The sequence below is a fragment of the Rhinoraja longicauda genome, chromosome 6 (assembly GCF_053455715.1).
Source record: "Rhinoraja longicauda isolate Sanriku21f chromosome 6, sRhiLon1.1, whole genome shotgun sequence".
NCBI classification, from domain to species: domain Eukaryota; kingdom Metazoa; phylum Chordata; class Chondrichthyes; order Rajiformes; family Arhynchobatidae; genus Rhinoraja; species Rhinoraja longicauda.
In genome coordinates, this window is record NC_135958.1 from 70,146,055 (window position 1) to 70,172,054 (window position 26,000).

At 40.9% G+C, this 26,000-nt stretch overlaps 1 protein-coding gene across 2 annotated transcripts; it reads left to right on the forward strand.

The window, feature by feature from the left end:
- The first annotated feature begins 307 nt into the window (after positions 1-307).
- cbx2 (chromobox homolog 2 (Drosophila Pc class)) lies at positions 308-26,000 on the forward strand. 2 transcript variants are annotated; one of them, XM_078401870.1, is made up of 6 exons: positions 308-426; positions 539-582; positions 8,977-9,042; positions 9,677-9,746; positions 22,378-23,617; positions 24,770-26,000. In XM_078401870.1, exons 1-6 carry the CDS (start codon positions 355-357, stop codon positions 24,841-24,843), a joined length of 1,566 nt encoding a protein of 521 aa, XP_078257996.1. In that variant the 5' UTR covers positions 308-354; the 3' UTR covers positions 24,844-26,000. The 2 variants fall into 2 exon arrangements, with proteins under 2 accessions (XP_078257996.1, XP_078257995.1); XM_078401869.1 differs by having other exon boundaries at positions 22,378-24,868.

Consider the following 26,000-nt stretch of genomic DNA (forward strand, 5'->3'; position numbering starts at 1 on the left):
GTGCATTGGCCCTTACACATTTGTGTAAGGCAATGGGGGAAGTCCTTTTTGGAAGTTTGTGGTGTTTTGGAGTGTTTAATCCTTTGTCCTGCTGCTGGGGGCTTTTTTTTTTGTTGGATTGATTGCAGAGCTTGCAGCGCCGAAGGGGTTAAATCCGATGCCTCCGGTTTTTTTCTCTCTCTCTCCACGTTCTCCCATTCACTTGGCGACCGCTGACCTCAGCCTAGCAACGGTCGGGCTCGGCGAACCCCGATTGGTCAGTGGGTGCTGTGGGTGACGTCACCGTCCGGGGGCCGGAGCGGCAGTTGCGAGCGCGAGCGGAGAGAGGCGGCGCGACTCGCGGGGGGAGGAAGGATGGAGGAGCTGAGTGCTGTGGGAGAGCAAGTTTTCGCAGCGGAATGCATCTTGAGGAAAAGACTAAGAAAGGTGGGAGTTTAAAATTAGTTGGGGGAAAACACCCCTCACTGTTTTCTACCGGGGGGGGGGGTTCCCCTGGCGTTGAAAAAAAAATAATGATTTGTTGTTGTTTATTTCGCAGGGGAAGCTGGAGTACTTGGTGAAGTGGAGAGGATGGTCTTCCAAGTGAGTGGCATCAGGTTTAACAATACAACAGGGGCAGCGTGCTCCCAACTCCAGCATCGGGCTGGGCTCAGGGCTTCCTCCTTTGTTTCCTCTTTTTCTCCCCTTTTCCCCTACATTTTATTTCTCCTCATCATTTCTGTCGATTTTTCTCAAAAAAACGCCTAGTTTTCTGGTTTGCCTGCACTTTGCTTTTCTTTGCATCGGTTGCTTTTCCATCCTTTGATCTGTATTTGTTCATTTGGATTCCCGTTTGTTTTAATACATCTGGGATCTTTTCAATTAATTTTTCTTCTTCTAATAGTTTTCCGTGCATTTTTGCATCTTTCTTGGACATTTGGCACTTCATTTTGTAACTTTACGGTTTTGTGCTCCTGTTAATTGGGTAATACAGTTGTACAGGTTCTTTTTATTTTACCTTATTACTCCAACAATGTTTGCTTTATTTGATTCGTACGATATTTATGCACTTTTCCAAAGAGGATGGAAATAATTTGATGCTTGTAAAATTACAAAAATAATTTGTTAGAAATACGAAATCTCCGTTTGGTGGATGCTGGAAATAAATATTCTGTTGTGGATTGAATATGGTAGCTTTTTTGTTTGCTGGTGCAAATTTTCAAATTGTTAATGCTGGGGGTTTTTTTTGTTGCATTATTGCCTTCAGGTTGCTTAATGTTTAGTTCTGATTATTATTTTTAATTTGGTTTTCTAAATTGCACACTGATATTACTCTCAATGGGTGTTGTAACTGCATTGCCTTTTCTTTAAAAAGAAAGCAAAACAAACAGATGTAGTTTGATACTAACAAGCCTCTTGTTTTGATGTTATCTGGAGGCTTTACAATAACAAACTCTTCCATATTTTACTTCCCTTCCATTTGACTCTGACAAAAATAAGTCCCATTGGATCAAGTAAACAGGTTATGATATTGTCTTTTGTGAAGTTATGGATTTCTTGTTGAAGAAAGAATGCAATGTATTTGACTGGAACTGTTGAAAACTATAATAGACTTGATTGGTTAAAATCCTTTTAGGTTTGATATGGAAGTGAAGTTGTGATCAGAAGTAAAATCAAATCAAAGGAGACAAAAATGACCTCCATTTTTGATAGAACAAATGCCCAGACTGCGCTACAACAAAGCTGTATACCATCCAACTGAAGCAGAACAATAGTGACTTAGTTTGAGAACTAATGCAAGCCATCGTATTTATGTTGCAGTTCTAAGATTCAACACAAGTGGAATTCTGGCTGAAATATACCACTTGTTAAACTATTTCCTACCAGCCTCTTAATAACTTGAAAGTAACATTATCTCTCATCTCCAATGTCTTAAGAATTCCTCTCTCTCTACTTATTCATTTGTGGTCTTCTGGATGCCTTTCCTGGTCAAATGAACAGCTTCTAATCTAAACCATCAATACTACTTTATTTCTGTTGGACAGTTTCTTAAGTATAAGGACTAGATCACTAAATGACAGCCATAATCCTTTGAAGTGGCAATTCTGTACTTTGATAATGAGATTTTTTTTTCACAGCCCAACTCTTAAATAATTTGCATTCAGTTACTCTTTAGTAATCTTGAGGTAGAAGCTTGTTGATCAGTGATCTGATGAGAAGCTTAATGTGTTCAGCATTGAACAAAAATGCAACAATATTATTTCTTAAACTTTATAGGAACAATTTTCTGATTATGTAGAAAGGACCTTGGACAAACAAGTCACTCTAATATTCTTCTACCATTTTTCTAAATTTATTATTGACAGACTACACCAAAGAACCATTGTACACCATGGGAACGCTCAGAAATTAACTCCTTAAACTTCCCCCAGTGCTATTGTTCTCAATTTAATAATGTGATACAAGATCAGACTTTTAGGTTGAGGCCTAAATTCAATGGCATTATATTTAGTTTTTACTTCAATAGTCCAACCACAATTTGGAAATTTGTAGTGCTTTGCCAGTGAAATTGTTGCACGAGCTTCACGCATTCTGGTTATATGTGGGTTCGCTAGTGTGAAGAAGAGTCCCAACTCAAAAAGTCACCTATCCATGTTCTCCAGAGATGCTGCCTGACCTGCAGATCCCTGTTCCCACTGATGACTCTCTCTGTGTCTTTCTCTGTAAACCAGTATCTGCAGTTCCTTGTGTCTACATTGTGTTCAATTCTACTGTAGAGAGATAAAGACATTGGGCCTGAATGTCAAAATGATCTCCCAAATTCGTTACTAGTAAATCAAAATTGGCATTTTTCTCACAAGAAAATCAGCATCAGACTGTCTCAGTACATGTTTAGGTTTAATATTGTCATGTGTACCAAGGTACAATGAAAAGCTTTATTATTGGCATGTGTTCCAATTAAACACCATTTTAAAATGTAGAAACAAGGCACTGCAGATGCTGGTTTACAATAAAAAGACGCAAAGTGGACTGACTCACCAGGTCAAACAGCATCCTTGGAGAACATGGATAGGTGACATTTTGTGTTGGAACCCTTCTTCAGACCAATTCAGTATTAAAAAAAAGGGTGCCAACCTGAAACCTATCATAATATGTTCATATGTTATAGGAGCACAATTAGGCCATTCAGTCCATCAAGTCTCCAGTGCCATTCAATCGTGGCTGATCTATCTTTCCCTCTCATACCCATTCTCCCCATAACCCCTGACACCCATATCCATGTTCTCCAGGCATGCTGCCTGACTTGCTGCGTTACTCCAGCACTTTACCACTTCAAAATGAACATTTTCTTTACAATATAATGTCTGGGAAAGTATTAAAGCATTAATGGGGAAAAATAACATTGCATCTAAAAAAGACTAAAGGTATTAAATGATTGGATGGAAATGTACACCCATTGAGTTGATACCTTTTATCCAGAACAGTACTTTATCACAAGCTTATGGGGTGAGATAGGCCTTGCAAAGCCAGGTGTTTGTTAGTTTTGTCATTGGCTGTCGAAGTGTACCAGGCTGTCGACCATCAATTGCTTTGAGTGTCCTGTGCAACATGAAAATGTTTCTTGCATGGATTTAATGTGCAATTAATGTGACTGCTGTGAAGAAGTAGCATTTGTATGCTGTGGCATTTTCTGATAATGGGCTGAGTTATGCTGGCTGGACCTTCTGCGTGGATCGCTGCCTGCAGTTCCAACTTACCTGGCCTGGATGTGGAGGGTTTATCTGCTGGGTGATATCATCCTAATGTTTAGCAGCATGATCTGAATGGAGACTGTCTCTAGTGTTGCAGTATGAGGGGATGGTTCCTGAGGTGCCCTGACACAAGGTGGAGCTTTACATGCTATCCCTGATTTTGATAATATTTTAGTATCTTTGGCATATGTTTTTCAAAACAACAAAAAGTGAAATAACTAATCATCATTAAAACTTTAAAAAAGTTAATTTAAAATGTGAGAAATAAAAATACTTCTAAACATTAAATGGACAATACATGTTTTTTAAATGGTTTCAGTCTCCAAATCTGCACACCAAGAACCATTGGAATCATTGGGGTTTAAGATCCTGCACAAGATTACCATTGGGCAGAGTCTGAGTGACGTTTTTTCCTACTGTAAATAGGGGGTGGGGGATAGTTTTGCAGGGATTCCAAAAACTGGACTGCAGGTGGAATCAGTGACAGAACAGAGTGATCAATTTGGCCCTCTGAATGTGCCAGAGAGATTCCTACTTGCAATCCGTGCACAAGATTCCAGGAATTAATTTGGTTTGAATGACTGGCTTGCTGCCTGACAGCGCCAGAGACTCTGGTCCGATCATGACTGTGGGTGCTGTCTGCACGAAGTTTGTATGTTCTCCCTATAACCATGTGGCTTTTCTCCGGGTGCTCCATTTTCTTCCCACACTCCAAAGACGTACAGGTTGTAGGTTAATTGTCTTAGGTGAAATTATAAATTGTCCTAGTGTGTAGGATAGTGTTAGTGTAGGTGGTGATCGCTGGTTGGCACAGATGCAGTGGGGCCGAAGGGCCCGTTTCCACGCTGCCTCTCTAAAGTCTTAAAAAAACTCAAACCATGATTCAGCTCAATGACTGTGACTTGATTCTGTAAGGAACGTTTTATATTCTGGACTTCTTTCCATTGTGTACTATGACGACTGGGAATTTAAGCTTCCCTCCCACAATAATCAGGCTGTCACAATGATTCATAGTCTCAAATCATGATGTTTGCAGTACAGAACGTGAACTGCGGTTGAAATCCAGCCCTGGAGGTTCTTGTATCCTTTAACGTTTTCCTTAATTGTGTCTCCACAATTAAACTTTGGCGCATCTTTTCTATTCCCTTCAAAAATAAATAATACTCAGTGGAACCTAGTTATTGAAAAGTAGACACAAAATGCTGGAGTATCTCAGCGGGATAGGCAGCATCTCTGGAGAGAAGGAGTGGGTGATGTTTCGGGTCAAGTCCCTTCTTGAGACTGAAAAACCTCAGACTGAAGAAGGGTCTCAACCCAAAACATCACCCATTCCTTCTCTCCAGAGATGCTGCCTGTCCTGCTGAATTACTCCAGCATTTTGTGTCTACCTTCGATTTAAACCCGCATCTGCAGTTCTTTCCTACACTAGTTATTGGAAATATTGCTTTCTTAGGTTTGTAAAAAGTCTTCACAAACTTGTGCAACATATCCTCGTCAATGACAAAGAAAATCTGGTGTGACTCGTATTAATGCCGAGGTTCCCACATGGCACAGTACTTGGGAAGTAACTTCAAGCACATCACTCAAAGCTGCCGCAGCCTACATGAGTTATAAATGTAGCAAAGAAACAAGTTTGCACGTGCCATTTTTAAAATTTAAGTATGGCACTTAAATCCCAGAGGTCTCCCAGACTCGATAAAGGTCCGGATCCAAAACGTCATATCCATGTTCTTCAGGGAACTTGCCTGACCTGCTGAGTTCTTCCAGCACTTTGTGTCTGAGAGGTCTTAGTTTATTTAGATATTGCATTAAACCAACTTTGTATCTGTAGCAATGGACAGAAAGTTTTCATATGATACCGGTTGATAAAAGAGTGGTAGAATTCTCTCACTAGGCTAGCCAGTATCTAGCCAGTTCTGTCACATTTGTGCCACAAACAATACCTGCGAAAATGAATGAATTTTAATTTATCATTTTCCACCTATGAGCATGTCTGGATACAAACCAGAGTTGTACTTATCAGCTGTGAACTACACTATAGAAGTAATTAATTAGCTATGAAGTGCTTTAGGACATCCTGAATACATGCAAATTGAGCAAGGCACGGTTTGACCATGATATTCCTACACACACCACAACAAATGCATTTTATGCTGAGAATTCTCCACACAAGTTTTGATGTTGCCTGTGCCAGTGGAGGAAAATTGATTTATCCACTTGGAAAATTTGGAGTGCAGAGATCTGTAAAAGTAAATGGTGCACTATGCATCTTTAAAAAACAAACAAACATGGAAATCAAAATATCTGAATGCATCGATACTCAACAAAGTTATTTTTTCATTGTTTTGATTTGATCCTTTTATTTTCCTATTGTTATTTCTTTTCTCTACTTCCCCTTTATTTCTTTTCTAGCTTCCTCATTTTCTCATCCTCTTGTCTAACTAACATTCCTATTTCTGCTTCTGAACTCTACAGTTTCCCAATAGTCAACCTTCATTTCAACTTGAATCTGCAGTTTGTTTTTTTTCTTACCCAGACTGGTGCAGTGCTGAAGGTTATTTTGTTGCATTCTCCTGAAGCCTTCTCCTTCACCCTTCATTCCATTCCAGCAAAACAGGAAAGAAAATGAGTATTTCCCGCACACACTAAAGAGTCACCTCATCAGGTCTGGCTTACCGCATCTCGAATAGTTGCTGGTACAGCTCTGCAGGAAAAGCCTGAGGCTTCAGTTGGGTAATTTAATGGATGCAATTTGATGACACAGGGTCCTAGTGCCTGCAGTTTAATTGTGAGACTGGCATCAGGCTTAACAAAACTGCTTTCTGGGTAAAGGTGCATTTCTGATGCATATATTTATTTATTTTTAATTTTGTTTTTATTACAATTTGAAATAAGGGTGCTTCGGTCATTGTTATGGTATTCTCATTTTTGCATTACAACTCTTCTACCTTTCAGTAATTTTTGTCAGTATTCTAGTTTTTATATTTTGTGTTTTCTATGACTTGTGCTTATTTCCTAACTCAGTTGTTTTAATGGGCAGGTGTTTGAAATAGAATAAAAGTTATCAGTTGGGGGAAATAATTGTTCTACAGACTGGAATATATTGTTTAACTGACTTTAAAATATATATTATTTGTAGATTTGTGGCTATTCAAATATTTTTGATGGATCAAAATTCCTTTATTAAATTGTCTTTAATTTTGCAACTCCAGGTTAATTCATTCAACTCCAGATTATGTCATTTTGCAAAGACTACGTGTTTTACCTTTCATAATATCACTACCTGCATTCGTTGAATGTTGAAACCCTCGTAAGTTTCTTTGTTATCTCCAAGCTTGACTGTTTCAGTACTTTCCTGAGTTACCTTTCCTTAAATTTGATACCAAAACTCTGGTACACATGTCACATGCTTGCCTATTGCCTGTCCTTGCTAAGTAACATTGACTCCTAGTCGAACATCATTACCCTTAAATCCTTCTTGCCATTTCCTTGCTCCATTCTATAACCTGCAAATTCTGCATTCCCTCATTTTCTTTAATATTCATGGAATCTTCAAATCTAGTCTCTGGAAGTTCTTCCTAAACTTCTCGGCAGTCCCAGCAAAATTCTTCTGAGCTTCAGCACTTTGAGCATGGCTCTGGTTTCTATTCTTTGCTTGTTTAGCTCAATGCTATAAATTCTCCTTTGGGAGGTTTTGATGTATTGGGGACTGTGCTTAACTTGGATTGCATTACATTTCAATTAGTGACATGGATATTGACCTGTATAAATAAAGCAGGGAATATCTTCCACCTTGCACGGTTTCCCCTAAATATCTAGGAGATCATGGTATGTAGGTTACTTGACTGGGTAAATGTAAATGTAAATGTAAAAATTGTCCCTAGTGTGTGTAGGATAGTGTTAATAGTGTTAGTGTGCGGGGATCGCTGGGCAGCGCGGACTTGGTGGGCCGAAAAGGCCTGTTTCCGCGCTGTATATATGAAATGAAAATGAAAAATTGTCTCATATTTTAATGGAATAAAGAGAAATGGATTAGTGGAGACAAAAGTCTCTGAAAAAGACCAGCCATGATAATATTGGATGGTAGAACAAACATAGGGACTAAATGTTCTACTACTCTGCGTGAAAAGTAAGCTTTTAGAATTTTTTTAGTAATGTCTTTCATGCAATAAGTTCCGGGTCTATGTACTGGTTTAAGTTTTGACTACGTAGTAGGATGTTAGACTGTTGAACACGAACATAAGAGGGCCATGTAGAAGTTATACCTTTCCCTGATATAATTCTCCAATCTCGTCTAGACTGTAAATAGTTTAAAAAAATTGGTTGAAAATTTTATTTAATAATAATCAGTATAATAACAGAAATCTAACATCTAATTAATGTACACTGCTGAACATTAAGGGAAAAACTTGCTCAATGACATATGGTGCTGCACTTGTTACTATGTGCTTTTGCTACATTCAGATCTGCATAGAATCTGACGCTCTGGAAATTTCAATGGGGATTCTAGGCTTGCAGATCAGGAGGCAAAGGGGGTGGGTGGTAACTTCAATTTTTAATGTTTTTAGCATAACTTTTGATATTTTGTTTTTAATAAAGTTTGAAAACATTACTTTATCATCTTTAATGTTTCTGAATGTTGGAGATGTAAAACCTTTGGGTTCTGTTAGGTCCACTCAGAATGAGAGGTGGGGTGGGTGGGGGGTTTTGGGATATGGGGCGCAATGGGAGTTGACAGGCAGGTGACCTCTCCATTACATTGCTTGGCATCTTAACATGCTACCCAAGGACATGACATGCCTGCATGTGTGGTGGTGGGGGGATGGGGGTTGGCTGGCACAGTGATATATAGCTTCAGCCGTCCGAGTCCACTCTAACCACGCTCATTCTATGTTATCCCACATTCGCATACTACACACTTGGGGCAATTTACAGAAGCCAATTAACCTACAAACCTGTACATCTTTGGAATGTGGAAGGAAACGAGAACACCTGGAGAAAACCAATGCTGTCACAGAGAGAATGCGCAAACTACGCAGGCAGCTCCCGAGTTCAGGATTGAAGCTGGATCTCAGGTGCTGTGATGTAGCAGCCCTACCCTTCAAGTTCTGTCAAGGGTCCTGACCCGAAACGTCACCTATCCATGTTCTCCAGATATGCTGCCTGACCCACTGAGTTACTCCGGCACTGTGCCTTTCTCTGCTTTAATTTATTAACGAGGTGCCCTGTTTTGCTTTTCTAACAGACATAATAGCTGGGAGCCAGAAGAAAATATTCTTGATCCACGACTCCTGCTGGCTTTCCAAAGGAGGTAAAGATGTTCAAATGTTACTGTTGTTATTTTTTGTTGTCACTTTCTCCTTTATCCTATTTCCTCTTCTATGCACTGGAGCCATGAAGACAAACAGTACCTTTTGCGAATCCCCCCATACACTGAAGTACAGGCCTTGCCCAAGTTATGAGCGCCTGACTAATACACAGCCCATACATGCGACTGAACATTTGGGGGACTGGTGAGATGGATTTGCTTGCTGTTACAGGCCTATAGGCATCTTCTGCCATGTGCAAACATAGTTCATAGCAATATCTGAATGGTTGCCTGAAACTCTCTGGTTTAACCACACATTGCTCCTGGTTGGCCTATGTTTTTATATAAATATATTGCTGGTGGCCGCATTTTCCAACTTACAAATTTTTCCGGTTACGATCGATTTTCAGGAATGGAACCTTGTCGTACCCTGAGGAGGACCTGCAGAGAAGCTTATTTGGCTGCTCATGCTTGTGTTCAAATTTAGCTCACTTGATCTATGGTGCAGCTTGGATTGGGAATTTGCTTGCACATTATTTCATGCATGAGCAGTACATTGGAGTGATGAATAACAACATGAATATCTGGGTTCCACTGGGAATAATGAGGAAAATCTTTTTATTTTTGTTCTTTGCAGTCAACAAGAGAAAGAACTGCAAAATCGTAAACGAGGCAAGAGGCCCAGAGGCAGGCCCAGAAAACATGTGGTAGGTTTGATTTTAGTTCAATGTTGATTAGAGATTAAAATAGATGAAGACATTGTCATTATAAGGAATGGTTGCAACCTCACTTAAATTATCTGAAAAAAATTCTGATCATGCTAAGGCCCCGTGCTCCTGATCTATAGACTCCATGTTGGGCTGCCAAAGGAGTGATGTAGAGACAGCGTGAGGAACTTTGTCTTGGGCATGATCTTTCGGATCTGTCTTCACTAAGGAAGACACAAACAATCTCCCAGATGTACTAGAGGACAGAGGATCTAGGGGAATAGAGGAACTGAAAGAAATTTGCATTAGGCGAGAAATAGTATTGGGTAGACTGATGGGACTGAAGGTTGATAAATCCTCAGGGCTGATGGTCTGCATCCCAGGGTACTCAGCGAGGTGGCTCTAGAAATAGTGGACGCATTGGTGATCATTTTCTAATGTTCAATAGATTCAGGATCAGTTCCTGTGGATTGATGGATAGCTAATGTTATCCCACTTTTCAAAAAAGGAGCGAGAGAGAAAACGGGGAATTACAGACCAATTAGCCTGACATCGGTGGTGGGGAAGATGCTTGAGTAAATTATTAAAGAGGTAATAACGGTGCATTTGGATAGCAGTAAATGGATGTCCAAGTCAGTATGGATTTATGAAAGGGAAATCATGCTTGACTAATCTTCTGGAATCTTTTGAGGATGTGACAAGTAAAATGGATGAAGGGGAACCAGTGGATGTAGTGTATCCAGACTTTCAGAAAGCCTTTGATAAGGTCCCACACGGGAGATTGGTGCGCAAAATTAGAGCACATGGTATTGGGGGTAGGGTGTTGACATGGTTAGAGAATTGGTTGGCAGACAGGAAGCAAAGAGTAGGAGTAAGCGGGTCCATTTCAGAATGGCAGGCAGTGGCGAGTGGAGTGCCGCAAGGCTCGGTGTTGGGGCCGCAACTGTTTACAATATATATTAATGATTTGGATGAAGGAATTAAAAAGTAAAACAAGCAAGTTTGCGGATGACACAAAGCTGGGTGGCAGTGTGAATTGCGAAGAAAATGTTAGGAGGTTGCAGGGTGACCTGGACAGGTTGAGTGAGTGGGCAGACGCAGTATAATATAGATAAATGTGAGGCTATCCACTTTGGTGGCAAAAACAAGGAGGCAGATTATTATCTCAATGGTGTCAGGTTAGGCAAGGGGGAAGTGCAGCGAGACCTGTGTGTCCTTGTACACCAGTCACTGAATGTTGGCGTGCAGGTACAGCAGGCAGTGAAGAAAGCTAATGGCATGTTGGCCTTCATAACGAGAGGATTTCAGTATAGGAGTAAAGACTTTCTTCTGCAGTTGTATAGGGCCCTGGTAAGACCACATCTGGAGTATTGAGTACAGTTTTGGTCTAATTTGAGGAAGGACATCCTTGTAATTGAGGCAGTGCAGCTTAGGTTCACAAGATTGATCCCTGGGATGGCGGGAAGATTGAAAAGACTAGGCTTGTATTCACTGAAGTTTAGAAGGATGAGGGGATCTTATAGAGACATATAACATTATAAAAGGACTGGACAAGCTAGATGCAGGAAAAATGGTCCCAATGTTGGGCGAGTCCAGAACCAGGGGTCACAGTCTTAGAATAAAGGGGAGTCCATTTAAAACTGAGGTGAGAAGGAACCTTTTCACCCAGAGAGTTGTGAATTTGTGGAATTCTCTGCCATAGAGGGCAGTGGAGGCCAAATCACTGGATGGATTTAAGAGAGAGTTAGATAGAGCTCTAGGGGCTACTGGAATCAAGGGATATGGGGAGAAGGCAGGCACGGGTTATTGATTGTGGATGATCAGCCATGATCACAATGAATGGCGGTGCTGGCTCAAAAGGCTGAATGGCCTTCTCCTGCACCTATTTTCTATGTTTCTATGATGGCCTTAATGCCAGTGTAGTGATTTGTAAATAGTCCTCCTTCTAAAGCTGCGTTTATGTATGAATATCCCTGGAAGGGGAACATGTTGTGTCCTCTGCTTTCCATGATGGTGGGCATTACATCGACTGGATATATTGGGGCAATTTGGAATTCTTACGAATAAATCATTTAGCATTCCAGAAAATCTGTATTTAAAGTTGGATAATAATCTGAATTTAATTTGAAGGACTACAGTGCTATCTATTCGCCAAGTGAATGACAAATATAGAATGGCAACCAATACCAATTTTGGATACTATTCTGGTTTGTAAAGAGCATTATAATAGATAGATAGGCATGGACCCGTTGGGTCCAAACCTCTCCTGCGGGCCGGGCAACCCCGTTGGGTGCAATCCGCGCCTGCGGGCCCTGCAACCCTCTGTCCAAACCTCTCCTGCGGGCCCAGCAACCTCCGTTGGGTCCAAACCTATCCTGCGGGCCCGGCATCACACCGTCTAAACCTCTCCTGCGGGCCCGGCAGCCCTCCCCCAACTGACGATCCATGGACCCATTGCCGGCCAGGGAGTCTCCCCCGGGGCCGTAGGGTGGGTGAGGGGGGAGAGGAAAGGGGAGAAGGAGCCACTCATCCCTTCCCCGGGCGGCCATCGCGGCGCCTGAGCGACCCGTGGACCAGTTGGGTGCAAACCTCTCCTGCAGCGGCAGCTTGGCAGCGGCTTTTGCTTTGAGCGTGAAGAAGCCTCGGTGGACAACCAGTGCGCTTTGAGTGCACACACGGATCCGGCAGCCATCTTACGTAAGTATTAGATCAATGGTCCCCAACTGCGCAGGCGCGGACCCGTTGGGTTCCCATTATGACGTCGAACATGGAGGTATTACTGCGCAGGCGCGGCTGACGGGCAGGGCAAGTGGAAGAGGGATTTATTAAAGTTTGAAAAGTGATTTTTAGTTTAAAAATGAGTAACTTTTAAAATATAACATCCATTTGAACCGTAGGCCAATGGTAAGTAAGGTGGGCCTAAAATTGTTGCGCTATCGTGTACAGTTTTGGCTGTATTTCGTGAACAAATATATCCACCATCAATATATATATATAAACATAGCACAAAAAGTAAGGAAATTTGTGTTTGGTAGATTATTTCTTTGTTGTAACAATGCTTCTTGGCAATAAATCTTATACCGTTGGAAAGCCTGTTTATTTCCCTTTTAAATGGTGCCACATTTGTAAGGAACATGCATTTGTGGGATGAGCAGCAGAGCTGAGTATATGGGTTGCGCCCATGAAAAATTTGCCAAATCTTCTCTGCCAATGCCAAGCAGCTTATTCTGCTGTTGCTATTGACTTTTGTTTTGAGCTTCTGGTACCCCCAGGTGCTGACAATCAGGTGCCTGATTGGCACCTGATTGGCAGCATCTGTGAGCATGGGCCCTGCTACAGTGGTCAGTAGGTGTCTGCTCCAAGAATCGGCATGCCACGTTTGACTGATCTGGATAGGGCCCATGCGATAGGGCAACTTCAAGCTGGTGTTCCGCAAAACCAAGTTGCGGCATTATTTGGAGTGAGCCCTAGTACCATCTCCAAAGTGAGGGCCAAGTTCCATATAACGGGGGATGTCAGAGACAGGCCGCGAAGTGGGCATCCCAAGAAGACGACACCCGAAGAAGACCGTTTCCTCACCCTGTCAGCACTTAGGAACCGTAGGCTGTCTTCTACAGATTTGCAGTCAAGGTTTGCAGGACGATATGGCCGACGGCTCTCTGCCCAGACAATTCGGAACAGACTGCACGCAGCCGATCTCCGGTCTCATAGGGCTGCCAGGAGGCCTGCCATGACTGCCCTTCACCGTCAGGCCCGTTTGCGCTGGTGTCGGCAACACGTGCACTGGAACCTGAACATGTGGAGGAACGTTATGTTCAGCGATGAGTCCAGATTCTGCCTACGGCAGTTGGATCATAGAGTCAAAGTGTGGAGAAGACGCGGAGAACGCTATGCTGATTGCTGCACCGATAGAGTAACATCTTTTGGTGGAGGCAGTGTGATGGTGTGGGGCGGCATCTCCCTCACTGGAAAAACGAGGCTGGTCATCATTGGAGGCAATCTCAATGCAGAGAGATATCGAGATGAGATTCTGCAACTAGTGGCAATCCCATATCTCCACAGTCTGGGACCGAACTCTATCCTCCAAGATGACAATGCTCGCCCCCACAGAGCAGGGTTTCTCAGAGACTACCTCCAGAATTTGGGAGTGGAGAGGATGGAATGGCCTGCCAGCAGTCCTGACCTCAACCCCATTGAACACTTGTGGGATCTGCTTGGGTGTGCTGTTCGTGCCAGAGTGACCAACACAACCACGTTGGCTGACTTGCGTCAAATGCTGGTTGAAGAATGGGATGCCATCCCACAACAGTGTGTGACCAGGCTGGTGACCAGCATGAGGAGGAGGTGCCAGGCTGTTGTGGCTGTGTATGGTTCTTCCACATGCTCCTGTTTATTAAATTAATAAATTGTTAAATTGCCAATATGTCTTGTTTCTTCAGACTTCAATCATCCAATCCACCAAACAACACAGAACAAGAGTCAATGGCAGAATAAGCTGTTTGGCATTGGCAGAGAAGATTTGGCAGATTTTTCATGGGCGCAACCCACATACTCAGCTCTGTTGCTCATCCCACAAATGCATGTTCCTTACAAATGTGGCACCATTTAAAAGGGAAATAAACAGGCTTTCCAACGGTATAAGATGTGTGTGTGTATGTGTATATATGTATATGTATATATATATATATATATATATATATATATATATATATATATGTATGTATGCACATATATATACGTATGTATATGTATGCATTTCTGAGTATATGTATGTATATATATATAGAGAGAGAGATTTCATGACAATCTTTCTATGGTTCTACATTCAGGTGATAACGGGAACTTCGTGATGTTGGTTACAATTTAATTAATTCAGCAATAAGCCACTCCTGGTTAGTGTCAATAATTATTTTATAGGAATAACAATGCTCACCTATTTAAAATGCATTGGAATTGATTCCTGAGAAGATGGACTTGTTCTAAGAGGAGAAATTGAGCAAGCTTCACCACATTCATTGGAGTTTAGAAGAATGAGTGTCTTTCTTGTTCACATGTTGAAGGTTTTGAGGGGGATTAACCAGGAGATGTTGAGATGCTGTTTCATCAGCCTGGAGAATCCAGAAAAGGGAGGTGCAGGTTTAGGATTAGAGAACAAGCAATTAGGAGTGAGATCAGGGGAAATTCCTTACGCAGTGGGCTCGAAATCCTCTAGGCTGAGATTGATAAATTTCCAGACATTAGGTCATCGAAGAATATGGAGAACAGATAGGAAAGTGGGCCAAGAAGGGATCAGCCATGATCTTATTGAATGGCTGAACAAGAGCTGCATTACAAGTATCTTCCTCATGCCTTCAAATTGTTTCCTTAATAGATAAATAAAATCATTTTGATCAGATATTTCTTTACAACTTAATATAGTATGGTTGAGGTGCCAACATCACAATCCCTTTCAGTGCTGCAGTCATGCAGATTCTTTTCATTACTTTAACATTGAAAGGGAAAAGAACTAGATGCACGGCAAATGGAATTTAACACAAAAAGGTTGTGTAGTTCAAGAGAAAAGTGAGGTGTGACAAAAAAAGCCAAATGGTTCTGGAGCAGAAAGATGTCCAAAAAAAAATCTTTGAAGATAGCAGGACAAATTTGATAACCTCTGGAACAAAAGTGTACGTTATTCTTGGTGTTTGAAGATGTATTGCACTGACAGATTAAAAATAACAAACTTTACTTTATGAAGTAATTGGTAACGATGTTGAATGCACTGCCTGAAAGGGTGATGGAATCAAAGGGAGGAAAATGTGCAACAGTGCATGAAAAGAGTAAAGGACATGATGTGTCATTAAGAGCTGACATAAATATAATGGTTTGTGTGGCCGCCATTTGTGGTCTGTCATAAACTGCATTGGATTAGATGATTTTTGTTTCACTTTCTGCATTATCTTAAAGGTTAAATGTAGAACTATGAAGCCAGATTGGGTGCCAGCACTGAGCAATGTTGAGGCAGCTCAGCTCAGCTTGCAACTTTGGTATTAATGCGGGTCTGAATTCTTGACATTTCCCAACCAGATCTGGTCTAATCAAATCTTTAATGATTAATTACATGAAACAAATGGGCTAGATGCACAGCATGGATGTGGCGCAGCGGTAGAGTTGCTGCTTACAGCGCCAGAGTCCTGGATTTGATCCTGACTATAGGTGCTGTCTGTACAGAGTTTGTACATTCACCCCACGATCGCATGAGGATTTCCTGGAACCTCCAGTTACCTTCCACATTCCAAAGACGTACAGGTTTGTAAGTTAATTGGCTTTGTTAAAAAAATGTAAATTGTCCCTCGTGTGTAGGATAATGTTAGTGTATGGGGATCGCTGGTCGGCACAGAGTCGGTGGGCCGAAGGACCTGTTTCCACGCTCTATCTAACTAAACTAAAATATCAACATGTATGGGAATGAACAGTATTATTTTCTTTGGTAATACATTTATTTCCAGAATAATTGTACGCAGATCAATTGATTGAACAGAATGGTGATTTAACTGCACTTGCGTTTGTGTATGTAGATACAATAACTTCCCTATTAATTAAACACAAAAATCCAGAAGTTCCTGTCTGAGGTATGGTGGTACTGTGCCCTCAGGCATTATGAAAAGCTATTGTACTCTGTGGCACCAGACTTCAAATATGTTGCATTAAATTGCAGAAATAATTAGGGTTGTCAGTTTCAATTCCGGGTGACCTTTATAACAATGTGATTACTGCACACCCACTTACCTGCAGCCTTTAGCTGAATAGTGTTGAAAATCAACTTTTGTTGAAAAATTCTTTTAGATTTGCAGCTTTTAATTTTTTTTAAGACGTTAGTTTATTTTCTATTTCTCTCTTTCCCTTTCTCTAAACCTGTCCTTTCCTTCCATCTTGCAGTTTCCCAGTTTTGACCCTGATTCACCTACTCTGGCTTCCACTTCCTCATTTAGACTCTGCTCAATTCAATAATAATTCTTCTGTCGAGGGGGTTGAGGATGTAAATTATTCTTTCATTGTTCAAATAAATCAAACTAACCTATAGAGGGCACCGTCCCATTTCTGCAGCCAGTTGACCCTGGTGAAAAACTCATGGAAGTTAAAACGTCAAGTCAATTTGAACAAATTAATGTCATATTTTGACAGGTTATTTTTGTACATTTTGTATACCTGGACAAAGCATTATCTAGAATAATGTCAATTCAATTTTCTTTGTAATTTTATTAATTGAAACACTGGGAAAACAATACAACCTTGTTTTTCCTCCATCAAGAAAATTTACTAGAAATTCATTACAGGTTATTGTCTGGAAATTGGTGACAGTTGTGAAGATATAAACTCTGTTAATCTATTTTTAAATCTTCAATATTTCATGTCAATTTATGTTCATATACTGCTAAAGCCTCTGTTAGCCACCCCCTCCCCCATTTTTGGGGGGTAATCAACAAACAGCACTTAAGGAGAGTGAAAGTCATGATCTTAGGGAAACATTTTATTGAAGAATGAGCTGTTCCAAAACTTTAAAAAATATATAGTTTCCATTACCAGCAATGAAATGGAAGAGAGGCCATGTTCTGTATGACTCTCAGAATATAGTCTTTAGTACAAACAAGGGCAATTCACTCAATAGTCTACTTCAAGGGCAGGAATTGCAATTTCTACTAGTAAAACCAGGATAATTTTTTGGGGGGAAGCTGTAAATAAAGGAGATGGGAACAAATAACTGGAGATACTGGTGAATACACAAAAGGACACAAAGTGCTGGAGTAACTCAGCAGGTCAGGCAGCATCTCTGGAGGACATGGATAGGTGATGTTTTTAGGTCGAGACCCTTCTCCAGATCTGAATAGATACATTTCAATAAATATTAATTTTAACAATAAAATTATTCTTGGTCACAGAAGTTGGGTGCTGCCTTGCTGCTTCTGCTTTTTATGGCAGTGCGTTGCTTCGCCTTCTCAAGTTGCATCAATTTGTATGTTCAGGCTGTAACATTGAAATAGTTGATTTGTAATTACACCCTGCAAGCTGTCATGGCACCTGTTGATGCAAATTTATGTGGAAATGGGATGTTAATGCAGTAATTATGTTAGAGGTCCACTGGCGGACATGATTCAAAGAGAAGGAACAAAGCGTTTCCTGGGAGTTTGAGTTGCTGGATACGGTTCCTGACCATTATGTTAAAGTACCATCCTCCTGACATGGGAAACCCCAATTTTGTGGTGTATTTGCCTTCCAAATCTGCTTCAGCAGAAGCTGAACGTGCTATCAAATGTCTTTTGCACAAATGCCACTATTTTTTAAATAAGCTTTCCAAAGGAAAAACATTCTTCAGATTCTACTTTGGGGTTCAATTTATTAAAATGGAGAATGGAATTATCCTTATCTCCAACAAGGGTGCACAAAGAAATTGGAATTTAAAAAAAATTACAAATGAAATGTGGGAACAGATAAAATGATTAATGGTAATTATTACAGCTTTGGTAATTATGACAGATGGGTCATGATTGCCCTTCTCAGTCTAACTGAACTTTGTTTTCCTGGTGTGAAATTTAACAGACTACTTTGTGGATGTTCCGCAAATACCAAAGTAATGTTGATCACCTCCAAAAAAATTTTTTTTTAAGTTTATACAAAAAGGAGACTACAAAGGAAATGTCAAAGTTATTTGGTTTCAGGAATGTGACAGCAGGAATTTAAAACCTGGCCATTCCATCAGGAACTCTGTCTCTGTATTATTATAGACCTTGATTTAACACAGCTGGTACCTCCCAGGAGTCGGTAACATCTAGTGCACAATCCAAGCAATCATTCTAAGTAGCTGTTTAACTAATCATCCGTAAATGCACCTATGTGTTAAAACGCACCCTCGCTCTGTCTAAAGAATGATTTCTTCTATATAAACAAAAAAGCCATGTACTTAGTTGACTTTAAGTAACTTCTACTAACCCCCCCACTCCTTCCTCCACCCTACTCATTTAACCAGTTCCACAGTATGCATCAATGTATCACTCGAGATCCCCATTTACCTTCACCAACAACTGGCCGACCAGGGGACCAATCTGCCTGAGGTCATCTCTTGCCAGCCCTGATTTGTCCTGGCGTTTTCTTGTTTCTCACCTCCAGCTCTCCCCCCCCCCCCCCCCCCCCCCCCCTATCCTCACTTATCCTTTTTCTCCAGCTATCTTTGGTATAAACCAGTATCTGCAGTTCTTTGTTTCTACTTAGTTCCTTTTATGGTTTCACATTTGTTATTAACATTCTATGGGTGATTTCTTATTTCCTAGTTGCGAGTGCTTAGTTGTTGAATTTGTAAACTATAAGGACTTTTGACAGGTATATCAATATGGGAATAAAAGTTTTAAAATTTGTTTATTTATGAATTTAAAGCTTTATTTGCCAATCCTTCAGTTTTGTGCATTATTTCCCTGTGGAGTGACTAGACAGAAAATCTATTCCTTCACACCTGCCAATACATCTCCGCAACTAAATTCTAGTGGGGGTATTCTTTCCTAGTCAGCAGCTTCAGGTGACTTGACATTTTTTCATTTTCCCAGATAACTTGGACAAGATGATGGGAATCAATGAATTTTTATTACAGCTGTATAGCACAATCCATTATAAATCATTGCAATTTTTAGCTGTTGGTCAGCTGGCAGTGTTGAGGGTGAGCTGCCCTCCCAGGCTCTCTGTCGGTAGACAAGCAGAATAGGGTGGGGTGGCGCAGTGGTAGAGTTGCTGCCTTGTAGCGCCAGAGACCCGAGTTTGATCCAAACTACGGGTGCAGTCTGCACGGAGTTCGTACGTTCTTCCTGTGACCATGTGGATTTTCTCCGAGGCTCCAGTTTCCTCCCACACTCCAAAGACATACACGTTTGTAGGTAAATTAGCTTCTGTAAATTGGCCATTGTGTAGGATAGTGCTAGTGTATGGGGTGATTGCTGGTCGGCGTGTACTCGGTGGGCTGAAGGGCCTGTTTCCGTGCTGTATCTCTAAAGTTTAAAGTCTAAAGATCTTGTTAAAGTACAGCTTTATACTGCACAACCCAAGTAGGTTTCTGGCTAGACCTTCCAGATAAGGCCAGTGTTGTCAGGAGGCTTACTTGGCTGCTGGGATTGGAGAAATGAGGGGGTAAAGTAATATAAATCAAAGTCTACTTTTTTGACTCCCTCTTTCCCTCCTATTAACTTTCATGATTAAATTTTATTTTTCAACCTTTAATATGGCAACCACACAATTTTAAATTGCTCAGTAATTTGCATTCACCTCCCACCCCGAAGGCTTTCTTTATTGTCTATCTCTAAAAGAGTGGAAGACAACTTATTTTGTGTGGCAAGGGCTAGACTGACAATTGGATTCACAAGTGAATGCAGATGTCTTGAACGTCCTGAGAGGAACTCGCTACTGTTATTACGACTTCACTTTATTGTTTTCGTGTGTCGGCGCTGCGCAGCAGCTGCGGCTCACCTGCAGTCCGTTTGTTTGTTTTTTGGGGTTTTTTCTTGTTGTTTTTTGTCTTAATTGTAAGTGTTGGATGTGATGTCATCTTTTTTGTGGTTGTGTACCATGTGTGGGGGGGGGGGGGGGGGGGGGACTATAAAAATTGTCTCTTCCGAACGGAGACGCAATCTTTTTTCTGAGTCGTGTCTCCGTTCACGCTGCGGCCTACCATCAGCCAAACACCTGGAGCTGGCGGCCTCCAGCTGGGACCACCTGGGGCTCTGGTTCACAGAGCCCGCGGACAGTACTCACCACCTGCGGAGCTGGCTGTCTTCGGAGGCTGTGGTCGCGCTGCAAGTGCAGCTACGACTCGCCTTCGGAGGCTTCGGCCACGGGCCCTGTCGACGTCAGAAGCTCGCAGGTCCCTGGGTCGGGGCCGACTTCGGGAGCTCCGGCAGCAGCAGTGTCTTCGGCCGCCCCGAATCGTGGGGCTTGGGTCGGCCCACTGCAGACCTTTCGCCGTCCAGCGCGGCCTGGAATAGGCCGCGGGATTTTCCACCGCCCGGCGGGGCTTCAATGTCGGGAGCCCCGGCCACCCTGACGTGGCAATTCCGACTGCTGACCGTGGGAGAAGAAGGCAGGGAAGAGAGAAGACATTCTGGCCTTCTATCACAGTGAGGAGGTGACTGGAGGAGACTCACTGATGGATGTTTTTTGTTTTATGTTGGTTTTTGTGATTGTGTGTTTTATTGCTTTCTTTTTTATTGCCTCTCATTGTTGACTGTGGGTAACGTAATGTCGTCCAAAAAAATGTTTTTGGATGACTATAAAGTACTTTATATGATTATATATTATTGAACTCCTCAGTTTCCCAGCAGTTAAGCTGAGAAATCTAAGCATGGAACCTAAAACTGGTTAGATCTGACACAGACTCAGCAACTCCATTCATATTTATGGAGAGGAACTGCTCTAAGGAAGTGTGGTTCAACTCATATACAATTCAATTGGTGAAAGAAAATAATATCAATGTGTTTAGTAATTAAGTTAAAGCTACCAGAATTTAAATATTTTAAAAATATTTTTTTCTATTTTAATTTTTATATTTAGTAATCGTTCTTGAATTATTTTGATAATTATAAATTATAGACAAGTCCTGGGATATTCATCGTCTTTTAGCAGGCAGTATGCCCTGGCTCATGCCACTACCAGTTGTGAAAGCTTTACAAGGGATACAGTTTGCTGTTTAGAGCAGGAAGGTCTTGGGGATTGGACCAATTTAGAATTGACTTCAGACCCCAAGTTGCCTTTGCAGATGGGTGAAATAGAAAAGGGACGAGCGTAGTTATTCAGTGCTCGCCGAGCCAGATTGAACAAAACCAATCCACTAATTTAATATATTTCATGGATGATTTGTTGTGCAGCATAACTCTTAAGATTGTATAGATTGCTATTGCAAGAAATGAAAGTGCCATCTGGAATGGCAAAGGTTTCACTCCATGCTAGTAGTAGTAACACACAAGCTAATCTTTATGGTGTATGCCACAGCAGGGAATCCTGCTTGTTCTTGTGAAATTTTGGAAAATTTATTTATGGTCTCATGAGGTAAGGGGTTGCCACGTATCCTGCCAGTGGGTGAGGTTATATCACCCTAATTGCATGTCTGAAAAGTTTATTCTAATATTTATTACTATACCCTGCAACGAGTAAGTTGGTGTGCGTTTTTTATTGAATGCATATGCGCTTAAAACACTTAGTCTCCAAACTACATTCATGATTTGTGTGTAATTTTCCACACTTATGCAGACTCATAAATGGGACAGATTTGGTAGGCTCTAGAGAATTGGAGTAATACTGGGGAAATAAACTTTGTAATAAATTGTCTTTGCCACATATTTTTTATTTCTGAAGTAAAATTAGTGGATTCAATGCACGTTTCTGAAATGTAAAGCTGACGATGCTAGAAATATTCAGCGGGTTGGACACTAATTGTGGAAAGGACAGACACTGATTCTTCATGTTCAGATCGTTTACCAGAATGTTTTCATGGGGAACTCCATATTCCTATTCTCTCCACGGTTGCTATTTGATTTCTCAGTTGCTGTTTTTGTTTTAGATTTGCGAGATTGTAGGAAATCTTGTCTAGTGACTTTTTTTCCTCCTTTGCTTTGCACAGGAACAAGAAACACCTTTTTCATCAAAATCGAGCAGTTCCTCTGAGGATGACGAGGAAGATACAGATGATGATGATGAAGAAGAGGAGAGTGATGATCAAACCCAGTCTACAGCCCAGAGCAATGATCGTCGGGAAGATTTAGAACGTATCCCTCCAAAACGGGCACAGACGGACGTCATCCTCACCAAAGCTGACCTGAAAGACTCCGGCAAAAAAAAACGCACTAGCAAAGTAATTCGCAGTGAACTTCGAAAGAACGTAAAAATTAAACCAGGAAAAGCTTTAAAAACACCTGGGAATGATACAAGTGGTGACTCTGGAACAGATGAATCATCAAAAGAAAAACTAAGTAAACCAGACAGACCTATAAGTGAAAATAATTCCAGATCAGAGAAGAGCAACATGGAATCTCTTACTGCGGCGAGTGGAATGTTAAATTCAAGCATCTTCAATTCATCAAAAGCCGTTAATCAAAGGGCAGCCTCGCAAACTGCAAACCGTGCAGGATTAGGGCAGCATTCTTCCAGCATACTTTCTGCCAGTTCAATGGCACTGACTAAATCTGCCTGTGAACAGCAGTCTGTAACTACGCCAGTGTTAAATCCACAAGGAGCAAATGAGAAAAATAAGGTTGGATTAGTTAAAAATCCCGGAAATGCTAAAACCTCAAATGAATTGTGCAAATCAGAATCCGACTCAAAGAGTTTGAATATTCCTGGAACAATGAAGGCCAATTCTAGTGTTTGTAATTCAGCTAATCCAGGAACAAATTCTCAGAGCCTGAACAGTCAAAGCCCAAATGCCCTCAGTCGGAATTTGCCAGCTTCAAACTCTCAGAACGCTAACAATTCAGGATTAAACCTTCATGCCTTAAACTTGCAGAGTACCAATAAAATGGGATTGAATTCCAAGAATGTGCCTAGTCTAGGAGTGAATGCATCAGGTTTGACCTCGAAGAATAACATAAATAATCTGTCGTTTGTGATTTCCAGGAACTCGGCTGACTTGAACTCTCATGTTGTTTCCAACAAACTCTTAAGTTCACAGACTGCCACGAGCCAGGCATCGTGTGAGAGTAGTGGAAATGGGGTTGAGAAGGAGAATCAGGTGAAAGAAGATAAAGAGATGAAGGGCGCTACAGTCCATCATTCGGATAACCGAGTCAGAGAAAGCGACCAAAAGGATGTTTCATCTGAGACATCCAAACAGAGTGGCAACGTGCCAACAGAACTGAGCACAGGTGAGGAGACACTAAGTTCGGACTCAGACCACGACTCTTCATTTTCCAGCATGGTTCCAAACCCATCCATTTCAGTGCAGACAAACCAAGACTGGAAACCAACTCGCAGCCTAATCGAGCATGTGTTTGTCACTGACGTGACTGCCAACCTGGTCACAGTAACAGTGAAGGAGAGTCCAACTAGTGTGGGCTTTTTCAACATCCGCCATTATTAGAGTTATTAAGAAAATGAACTCCAGCAACCAAACGTTAGTCTTCCAATAGAAATCTATTTTGTTTCATCCTTGTCTATGTCAGCTCTTGATTTGTCTTGATGGCATAAGCACCATTTATAATGATGCTCAAATTAGTCTCTTCCATTTCATCAAAAAATGTTGATGCATTAAATAGAAACGAGTTCCTTTGATAGTAAAACCTGTTTTTTTTAAATAGCTGACTAGTTTTCTGATCCACCAAATATTATGTCCTGCATACATAATTTATGTAAATTGAGTCCAAATTGAATTTCTGCAATGGAACATCCTTATTTGACTGTCTGTTTCAGTACTTTATAAAATGAAGGTCGAAGAATTAATAATATGAAGAAATAAATAATTTGTGTTGATGCCAGTGGAATTGAAGCTTGGGGAGATTGGTTCTTAAGATGACTGTGGTTTAGTGACACATATTCTGAGGGTGTAGTTAATGAGGGAAATATTGTAAATATAGAAGGGAAGATGAACATGGAGAAGTATTGTAGCTTGTTGAAACAGTTCCTGATTTTTGTTTGATTTATGTTCATTTGGAAATGTAAGTTACATATCCAGAAAATAATTGCTTGCCTTACCTGCTGCAAAAGGGATGGTGTTAACTGAGCTGTGGAAAGTCAAAGCAGCTGAATGTTAATACTCTGCCAGCAGTGAGGCAGAGCATAATCCCTAGTTGCATCAGTTAGGATTATTACAATTAATTGTCTGCCGAATGGGAGGCCATTTTCAGAATGATTGTGCACAGTAGCAGCTTTCTCATGAGGTACTTCAGGTTGGGCAGACATATATCATTCAACAATCACATTGTGGGAAATTCAGCAATGCATACACAAATGTTTCCCATTTATTGTTACTCATTCAATTTGCAGATGTTTAATTTTGTTTTAATTCACCACCATTATAGGTTCTGTTGAAACCTATCCTGAGAAGATATATTGGAAAAAATGGCTTGATGATCGCCTCCAGTGCATCAAATAATTACATAATTTTAAGATGGTTTTATTTGGCAGAATAATTTGGCAAATAAGTTTATTTGTGGTGTGAGATGTCAGCCTTTCATTCTTTAGCCAGGTATTTAACTATGCTGGATCATTTCAAATGACCCTTTATGTTAATTGACTAGGTTTTAACAAAAAGTCGATTGCAGTAATTATTTTCCATGTACTTCTAGCCTAACACTGTCCCACACATTTCTGGACTTTCACCATGAAAAGTCAATTAAATAGACCATATGGACAGGAATAGGGCTTTCAATTCTCGTAGCCTGTCCATCATTCTTTTAGATTATGATTTATTGATAGGTTAACACTATTGCTTGACTCCTTTGCCTTATCTGTCAATCTTAGTAATAAATATGTCAGTGGGCTCTATGTGCAGCATTTTCTACTGTATGCAGTGGAACCATGAAGAGGATTAAACATTTTGATTGCAGTGTGGAAAGAGTGCTCCCTAATTTCATTCCTGAGTGGCCCAACTCGAATAAAGGTAGTCCATTCTTGTCTTTAATTCCTCCCATCAAACATAACTGCCTTATTAAACCTATTGATGTTTCAAATACTTTTTCAAACTACCTCAAGTTATATTGCTCTTCCATCATCTTTCCGCTGGGAAACGCAACCCCACATGATGCAACTGTCTCGTAATTTAACTCCAAGCCCAAACATTCAATCTGGCGAATCTGTGCTGTTATCCCCATCACGCCGCGATCCTAGGCCACTATTACATGCAATTATCCCAGATCCGATATGACTACTTACCTGTAGAACTGAGGTATAAATTGCTCCTATTTGTTTCTGGTCCACTTGGGACAAAAGGACCATGTTCCCTACACCTTTTTAATAACTACTTGGAATTCAATTTTTGAGGTTTCTCTCCAGCTAATGATCAAAAGGGTGTGCCACTGCTAGATTGTGCATGATTGTGAAATCATAACTGACCAAGGGGAGAGAACAAAAATGAGTGGGAAGACTAATGTTTTCTTTTTATTGAGGTCTTGGATAGCTGTAGACTTGACCTGTAGCCTAACTCTCAGCAGTAGGTTCAGCATTAACTTAATTTTTATAAAATTCAAATGTGTATCAAAGTGCTACTGTGAAATTGTTTTTGTACTCAAGATTTCAGATTTCTCAAAGGAG

Coding starts and splice junctions, on each gene's coding strand:
- cbx2 (XM_078401869.1), top strand. CDS start 355: ATGGAGGAGCTGAGTGCTGTGGGAGAGCAAGTTTTCGCAGCGGAATGC. Junction 583..8,976: donor TGGAGAGGATGGTCTTCCAA/GTGAGTGGCATC, acceptor CTTTTCTAACAG/ACATAATAGCTGGGAGCCAG. Junction 9,043..9,676: donor CTGCTGGCTTTCCAAAGGAG/GTAAAGATGTTC, acceptor TGTTCTTTGCAG/TCAACAAGAGAAAGAACTGC.